This window comes from Manihot esculenta, chromosome 9, assembly GCF_001659605.2.
Source record: "Manihot esculenta cultivar AM560-2 chromosome 9, M.esculenta_v8, whole genome shotgun sequence".
NCBI lineage: Eukaryota > Viridiplantae > Streptophyta > Magnoliopsida > Malpighiales > Euphorbiaceae > Manihot > Manihot esculenta.
Genome location: NC_035169.2, coordinates 5,765,491 through 5,774,565, shown reverse-complemented (window position 1 = coordinate 5,774,565; position 9,075 = coordinate 5,765,491). Strand labels below are relative to the sequence as shown.

The following is a 9,075-nucleotide window of genomic DNA, read 5'->3' as shown; positions in this document are numbered from 1 at the left end:
AACTGTAAACTATTCAATATCTGAATTTATAAAAATCATAATAATTAAATATAAATTAATTATATTATCAATAATTTATTAGAGAAAAGTAAAAATTAATCACACATATAGCTTATTATATTCTAAATTTTGCTAACTATGCTTTGTATTTTTATAAGCCGATAAAGTTTAAAGTATAATTTTATCTTTTATGAAAATTTAGAGTTCAATCAATAAAATTCAGGAGTAGTTAGTAATAAATCAAATTATTTTTTTATATCTTTTTTATAAATCAACAATGATATGGTTAATTTGTATTTAATTGTTACAATTCTTGTATGTTTAGGGTCTGCTCATTATCATTGTGACTTTTTATTTTATTTTCATTTTATAAAAAAACATAAAAGTTATTCATTTGAAAGTATTGCGTTTTTATTTTTACTAGTTAAAAAAATTTTTAAAATCAAAAATTGAAAACTTCAAATATTGGTTTTATTGTTATAGATTATACCAAACCATTATTTTTCTTTAAAACTTTTATTAGATTATCATTAAAAATTGTAAGATTTTATCTCCATCAGTCAAATTCATATTTTTATAATACATATTTATTTAATTAATTTATAAAATATATTTTTATTTTATTACTATAAAATTTTTTTTACTATTTAGTCTTTATAAAATAAAAAAACTCATTAATTATTTTTTCAATTTTAAAAAAATAAATTAAAATATTCTTGAGATTTTAAAAGATTTACTAATTAGTCTTTTCATTGGTTTTAGTCGTTAATGTATTGCCATTTAGTCCATGTAATATGAAAAAACTTATTAAATATTCAGTTTTGTAAAAATGCATACCAATTAATTTTGCCCAAATAATCTTTGGACCCACTTTTCACTTTACTCAAAATAGTTAACCCAAGTTATTTAGTAGTTTTGTGTTAGCTATTATATACAATTTTGATTTGCCGTAAACTGCTGATGTGGGACAGAAGTGCACAGCTGAATATCACACTCTCCTCTACTAAATTTGCGACGTCCTCGTCGCAACTGAATCAGATACAATTGCTAAACCAGGACCGGACTCTCGGGTATTGTGGTTCACTAGTACCTCGCGCGGCTCCACTTCGTCTCACGCGGGTAGCCCTTTCCTCGCAGGTCCACTAGCTCTGCACAATTTGTTTGACCTAGGGTAGCTCTGATACTAATAATACCCAGGGTGGCTCTGTATCTGTGTTAAGGAGATACAAAAGTAATCCTTCCCACATCCTCCAGAAACAAACCTATCGAGTTGAGAGAAGATTTAACATATGAGAAGAGTCGATAGAGATCATTGCCAAAGAAGAGAAGGTTCTAAGGAGCAAGATAATACCCCTAGTTGAAGTTCGATGGAGTAGACACTCTACTAAAGAAGCTACTTGGGAAAAAGAAAAGAAGAGAATATGCGAATTCAATTCCCACATTTATTTCCTTCACCAGGTATGTAAAATTTGGAGGACGAAATTTCTTTTAGAAGGAGAGAATTATCATATTCGGCCCATTAAAAGATTAAAATTAAAAATAAAATTAATTATAAAAAATATTAAAATAATAAATAAAAAAAATAAAAAGCATTAAAAGCCATCTTCCTCATGAAAAAAGAAGAAACAGAGCTTTTGCTCTATATTTAAAAAAAAAAAAATTCCTTTTTATTAATCCAAATCTCCTCCCCTCAACCCAATCAATCCATAAACTTTCGAAATTCTCGGCTAGATCTTTATTTAAATCAATAATCAATATCCTGACCGGAAATTCAATAATTTTTTTTCAGAAGTTCCAATATTTGGATAGGTGAGTTTTATCCCTTTTATTCGGATTATTACGATACAATTTATTTTCTTTACCATTAAATAGTGATTTTTGTGATTTGAGAATTAAAAGGAGATAAGTTTTAGTTAGACTCAATTAATGAGATTCTATATTTTTTTGCATTGATGATTTTCATAGGTTGATCCAAATAATATTTATAGTTTATTGTGTATTTTTATTGAGCTTGTGTAATTTTGGGAGGTCTAGTTATGCTAGAATATTACCAAATTTTTCTTAAATATATATATATATATTTAAAATTCAGATTTTACGTTTTATATTTTCATCCTAGAATATTTGTTTATCATATATTATTTTTCTTCTTAATTCTAGTGGGTCCCAACTTCCAGTTTAGATAATAGGGGCATTCCTGCGATCTAAAACGTTTTTCTCCCCCACTAAATTTGCGACGTCCTCGTCGCAACTGAATCGGATACAATTGCTAAACCAGGACCGGACCCTTGGGTATTGTGGTTCGCTAGTATTTTGGGCGGCTCCATATCTGACCCAAGGTGGTTCTGATACCCATTGAAACAGTCCGGCCCAAACTGACCCAAATAACTTTTGGAATCACTTTACACTCAGCCCAAAATAATTAACTCAAGTTATTTAGTAATTTCGTGTTAATTATTATATACAATTCCGATTTTCCGTAATCTCCCAATGTGGGACGGAAACATCAAGCAAGTGTTGATGTTTACACTAACTCAATAATAATAATAACTTGAAATGCCATGGAAATTGTCATACATCTTAAATTCAACAACGACATATGTGTACCTTTTATAAAAATTAAAGATTGCAAAAATCGATAATGTAAATACATCACATAAAAATAAATATATATGTTTTGAGTTTATTACTTCAAAACCTTAGATTATATGTGCATATGTAAATAAAATAATTTTTTACTTTTAATGAAATAAAAGAAAGAAAGTAAATATAAGAGAAAAAAAATAAGCACTCGTCAGCTTAGTTTGGTGGTAAGTGCATTTGAGTAAATCTAGAGATTGCAGATTCTACTCCTCCAATTTTCAATTCCAATTTTAAAAAAGAAAAAAATAAATAAACATTTTTTTATACTTGATCATGGAATAAAAGTGAGAGTAAAAATAAAAATAGAAAAGTTTCATCTAAAAGTTTGAATAATTAATTTCAAGTAATTTTTTATACTTTTATGAAAATTAAATAACTTTAATCCTTCAATTTTAATCAATATTTAGAGAATTAATAAAAATTTGAGAGATTAATTGGTAAAGATATTAATTTTATTAAGCTATTAATTATTTTTTAAATTATTTAAGGGGCTAAACTTATATTATATTATTGCATTATATTTTGAATAATTTTCACTAACTTTAAAAGGGCTGATGCAAGATATTAAAAATGAAAAATATAATAATGTGTAAATTGAACGATCTTATTTCTTAGATCCATTTTCTGGTCTTGCTCCTCTATTTCACCTTCATTATACTAGAATTACTCATTACATAAACAGAAATCTATAAGCAATACGATTATATATTCTTAATTGAAATAAGAAATTTCATATAAATTTAATTTAATTATTTTTTTTAATTTCATTATTTGAAATAAAAAAAATTCATTCTTAAGAGAAATTACTAAAGTAAGAATTAATTTGAATTCTTTTATTCAAAAATGAATCGCTCCAACACTAATGAATTAATGATGGCAATTATTTACATTAGATTGCATCTACAATTTTCTTTTTTCATTTTTTTTAAAAAAAAAAAAACAGATTGTATATGTATCTGCATTACAATGCGTACAGATTGAAAGACCTACGACTAACAAAGATGCCAAAAATGTAATGATCTCCAAAATTTTCCCATTTTCCAAATAGACCAGGATGGTATTTGCTAGCTATGATAAACAAACGGAGAAGAAGTTTATTTTCTTAAAAAGCTCCAAGGTCCCGTCCCGGTGCCTATTCTGTAGAAATAAAAATACTTTGTTAAAATAAATTTTTATATAAAGAACATTGATTAAATACAATCATTGATAAATAGTCAAATCTCAATTTTTAGCTAATTGACACCCCTATACTAAATAGGATTAAACTACTGAATGCCTAAATTAAAACCGTAATCTATTCAATATTTGAATTTATAAAAATCATAATAATTAACTACAAGTTAATCATACTATCCTTAATTTATTAGAAGAAAAATAAAAATTAATCACACGTATTGTTGTTTATATTCTAAATTTTTTTGATTCTCTAAATTTTTATAAATTGACAAAGTTTGAGAAGTATAATTTTGTCATTTTATAAAAATTTAGAGTTCAATCAATAAAATTCGAGAGTAGTAAGTAATAAATCAAACTATTTTTGACATCCTTTTATAAATCAATAATAATATCGTTAATTTGTACTTAATTGTTATAATCCTTGTAAGTTTAACGAGACAATATGAAATAATATAAAGGTATAGGTATAAATTTGACATCAATATTTCTAATTGAAACCGTTACCTCAACAAGCCCACATATGCGCGTAGAGTCATAAAAATGGTCAACGCAACCCAGATGCCAAAGAAGCCATGACTAGATGATAAAGCAAATAAGCATAGGATGCTTATTATTGACACCAAAACCTGAACCATGGTGGAAGAAATTAGCAGAATGCGAAAAATAAGAGAAGTATAACAAGGATTTGATATTTGTTAATGGTATAATAGGGAAGAAAAATAATATAAGATAATTAAAGTGTTGATTTTCTGTTGTATTCTTGGAAGCCAAACAAGCTTATCTAAACACAAAAGCAAAATGAATTGATGTTTTGAAGAACTTTTTAACTGGGGTAGAAGGCGAGGCATACCATTGAGTATGAAGAGTATGCAAAATCAGATGCTCCATAATTGATTCCATCGAAAACGAAGGCTAAAACATTTACGATTTGAGTTGCTGCAACAAACTAATCAGCATAAAAAGAGAAAAGAGGAAAGTCTTAGTCCGAAAAGTTTTCCATAATCCAAAGCACAGAAAAGGAAAAAAACTCCTATTGTTGGTTCTTGTAATTAGAAAAAGTGAATAGTTACCGGGATGCCCACGGCAATAAGATTCAAAACATTGACGTCTTCTGTAAATAATCTTGAAGCAAACTGTAGTCCACCGAAAAGGAAGATCGAGAGAACTAGGCCTAAAAGCAAACCGTACTGCAAAGAAAAGCACACAATTAAAATATTTACAGGGAAATTTGTAACTTAATGCTGAGGTATTTCCGTACCTGGAATACACGAGAAGCAATGGCCTTGGCCCTGTCGTGATCCTTATTTGCAAATGCACTTGCAAGCATTGCCTGGAAAAGTTGAAATGCATTAGTCCATTTCTTGGAGATGTTTTACAAGTAAAATCTACATCCACCGGCAAGCGAATTATGCAAATATTTACAAACACATGCAAGTGGTTTCAGTTCATTAAAAGAAACAGTTCTTACTTGTCCAGCCACAGCCAGCCCATCTGCAAGCAAAGAAGTTGCCATCCAAATCTGCAAGCAAACCTGAAATGCAGCCATTGAAGTAGATCCATGTCTTGCCGCCAATGATGCAGCCAAGGTGACACAGATTGTCGCAGCTATTACCCTCATCAACAGCATAAATCCTTAGTGGAAATGCAATTCATAGATCAGTTGCAATAGCATACAAAGTGAACAGCAAAAAAATGAATAGAAAAGGAATGAGATAATTCCCAAGGAGACAATGCATTTAAGAAGGGTGGAAAAGGAAAAACCTTACCATTTTTTAGAAATCGACCAAATTGTAGATCTTTAATGTTGGGAGGCAATAGATCAACATGTTCAATTAATTTCCACAACAGAATCAGGGAGATTAGGTACCTAAAACAGAATATTAAAAGGAAAAAAAAGGTGAACCATAGTGTCCTCAACAAAAAATCAATCAACAGCATGCCAGAAACCACAAAGAAAAATTGGAATGCTATCTCATCTTCAGGAGAAAGATGGAACTTACTGAGAAATAACATGAGCAATGGCTGCACCACAGACGTTCAATCTGAATACGAATATAAATATTGGGTCCAAGATGATATTTGCTACATCTCCCACAACTACAAAAAAATAAATGATAATAATAATAAATTATAAGCTTTGGAACTGCTAATCCATATAAATGAAGTATAGATCAAATATAAAGGTAGGAAGAACACAGCAAAAATCACTTCACATTATTTGATTTTATGTCATGTTTCTCTTTGCTTTTATTGTTATAGATATTAAAAAATATAGATACATATTTCACTAATATATCAAGGGCATACATATTTACAGGTGAAAGATCTATCTTACCAGTAGCAAATAGAGGAGTTTTCGTATCCTTAATTCCTCGGAAAACCCCTTGCATCGCTAGTGAAAGAAGAACAGCAGGAGCACCTAGTGACCTCAATGTCAAGTATTGTTGTGCTGGTATTAGCATTGGGGAATCCTGCACAACAGAAAATGCATTCCTCAGAGAACTTGTCTTTTGAAGTTTGAACAATAAAAAGTTTTAGACTAACTTGCGTGAAATAAACTGGAGCATATTGATATATTGAAAAACTTGTGCTGTTAGGTAAAAACATGAACATCAAACAACCTATTGACGAGATAACCCGGTGGAGCTAATAATTTTAGATAAAAAATCACAACAGGAATGAGAAATAATACACAAACTTTTCAGCACTCGAATGCTACTTGAAGAAGACTTACAGATTGTACACCCATGTAGCTCAGGATCGGTTTTGCAGAGAAAATGAGGAATAAAGCCTGGATTACGCCAAGGACACAAGCAATAACCAATGCTGAAGAAGCAGATGGTATGTGCCTTTTGGTGGAAATGCTGCCTGCAGAGGATGATTTGCATGTAGACTCTTGTTAAGTGGAAAACACAGAATGTCTTAAAAGTGAGGAGCATATTCCAGGAATTATAAGGAAATCAATCGAGAACAACGTGTAAGTTGGAGCTCTATCCAGATCTTTGCAACTCAATTGGTGTATTCTTTCAACAAACTAAGGGGAAACAGAGGATAAACCTACCAGATTTAGGTAATAGCTCTTCCGTTTCCTTATTGACAAGCAAACCATCTTCAAGTGATGCATTTTCGTCGTTACTCGATTTTCCAGCACTTTCTTCCTCGGCAACAAAAGACGTGGTAACACTGACAAGTGGGAAAATTGCAATCTTTGACACTTGATTAAAAATGGCAATAGAAACTCCCACAGCAGCAAGCTCCACAGGTCCTACAAGTAATAACATTAATGAGCCATTGATGTTGACAAAAAATATTTATTTTTTCCTATGATGGATGATAGATTCAAAATAAAGATATATTATTTATTATCCATGTTAGGTTCAAGTGGATCCGTTTCATGTTGGATAGAACTTCACGACCATATTGTATGCTTTCTACTTATCTATTCATTTACAATGCATCAAACAATAACTTTTTCCAGTAAAGTTTCTGCATCCAGAAATGTAATTATTTCTCATGAGCAACAATGAATGCAAACTGCATCTACAAATATATAATTGATCAGTTCCTGTATACTAAATACTCAGAGATAAAAGCTTATTGAATATGGATCAGCAGAGAAAAGCTTAAAAAAATCGAATAGGAAGGAAATTAAGTAGTGGATATGCAGGCTATCTTCAAGAAAAGATGGAGATCACATGTACAAACCTAAATGGCCAATGAATGCTGTATCGATTAGAGAAGCAACAGGATCTGCTGCTAAAGCAAGTGCAGCAGGAACTGCAATTTGTGCTATTTCTACTGCTAACTCATCCATATTGAAAACGTTCCTGGACAAACAAATCATAGAGTTACATGTGAGATTTAATAATATTATCACAAAACCTCTTGACAAACAATTAAAAGAAGAAGAAGATGAAAATCCAAGCTGCAAGATATGCATTATTTAAAAAATTTATACTGTGATAATCATAAAAATAAAGATGTTCCTAAAAATAGTTGTAGAATCAAAAACTTTCTAAAAGAAAGAGTACCTTGTATCCTTCAAGAGCATAACAAGAGGCAATTTAGCCAAGTTTTCCCACAGATTAAGAAGAGTTTCTGTGGCCATCGTTAAATTGGTTTTTCCAAAACCAACAGATGGAATAAAGATGATGCAGCTTCAGTGGAGTAATTAAAATAATGTGATCATCACCAAGCCAAAACCAACAGAGGAATCAGGCTGCTTCCGATGGGAAAAAGAATTCAACAATCAAAGAATTTCGGCATCAAACAACTGGTCAACAAAGAAAATGACAAAAGAAAATACTCAGAAAAGTCACTGTTGTTTCCCAGAAATTACAAGCAGTATAAGAAATTCAAATCAATAGAATCCCAGAAAAAAAAAAAAACAAAGAATTCTAAAAAATCATGCTTCATTTCAGCTAGAAATGTTTTTAGAAAAATGAAGCATGGATCATAGAAGTAACCTGTAAGCTGGGACGCTGCAACAGATGCAGCTTCCTCAGTTGATCAGGAAATCCCAGTCTGTACTTTTTATGCATCACAAAAATTGTAGAAAATCGGAGCTAAAATTAGCAAACTCAAAAATAACCGCCACTGCTTACGCAACAATTTCCAAAAACAGAAATTCCATATCTTTTTTCAACCATTCTCCAATTTGACTGCTAAAAATTATCCATTGTTATTTTAAGTTATTTACTTTTTCTCTCCATTTGCTAAAAACATATGTTTAGGAACATCTTGGTTGCCAATAGCAGCTGTTTTAGCGTTTTTTTTTTTCTTCGCTTATTGGTTTATAAGAACTTGTAGATAGGATAAGTTAATTTAGATGACTGATTGAAATAAAAGAGTAGTTTAAGAAGGAAGAAGAATAGAGTTTTTGATGAAAATGGTTTTGTCTTAGACAAGACAAGAAAAAATAAACTTAAAAAGACCAAAAAAAAAACTAAATGCAATTGAAAATTGAGAAACAAATAATTAATTGAAATTTTTAGCGGAAGATAATCAAGTTAAGGTGTTTTGCAGTTGATTACTCGTTCTATTATTTGATTATAGTGATCAAATACGTGAATCCCTTTGAATTGTTTTCTTTTAATGCAGCTGACTAATTAAATCCACACGTTTAAATTAATCTGCTTCATGCTTAAATTAATTTAAGCGTGTAAATTTAATTAGTCAGCTGCATTAAGAGAATAATCCAAATTTGATCAATAAAAACACGCGATTTATTTAAATCTAATGTACCAATTTCTTAAT

The 9,075-nt window shown here is 30.2% G+C and overlaps 1 protein-coding gene across 1 annotated transcript; it reads right to left on the bottom strand.

Moving 5' to 3' along the window:
* Positions 1 to 3,535: 3,535 nt before the first annotated feature.
* Positions 3,536 to 8,444, bottom strand: LOC110621878 (protein DETOXIFICATION 42-like). Its single transcript, XM_043959669.1, has 14 exons — positions 8,286 to 8,444; positions 7,851 to 8,092; positions 7,525 to 7,646; positions 6,881 to 7,084; positions 6,554 to 6,687; positions 6,155 to 6,290; positions 5,820 to 5,916; positions 5,586 to 5,686; positions 5,288 to 5,451; positions 5,078 to 5,149; positions 4,890 to 5,006; positions 4,670 to 4,765; positions 4,324 to 4,445; positions 3,536 to 3,780 (listed from the first exon to the last, which is right to left on the bottom strand). The coding sequence occupies exons 2-14, from the start codon at positions 7,925 to 7,927 to the stop codon at positions 3,738 to 3,740; spliced, it is 1,485 nt and encodes a 494-aa protein (XP_043815604.1). The 5' UTR covers positions 7,928 to 8,092; positions 8,286 to 8,444; the 3' UTR covers positions 3,536 to 3,737.
* Between the last annotated feature and the right edge of the window lie 631 nt (positions 8,445 to 9,075).

Excerpts from the sequence above, each read along its gene's own strand:
- LOC110621878 (XM_043959669.1), bottom strand. The coding sequence starts at position 7,927 with ATGGCCACAGAAACTCTTCTTAATCTGTGGGAAAACTTGGCTAAATTG. Across the intron at positions 5,917-6,154 it reads AACTCCTCTATTTGCTACTG|TTGTGGGAGATGTAGCAAAT; the intron begins GTAAGATAGATC and ends ATTTTTTTGTAG. Across the intron at positions 4,446-4,669 it reads CATACTCTTCATACTCAATG|GTTTTGGTGTCAATAATAAG; the intron begins GTATGCCTCGCC and ends ACCATGGTTCAG.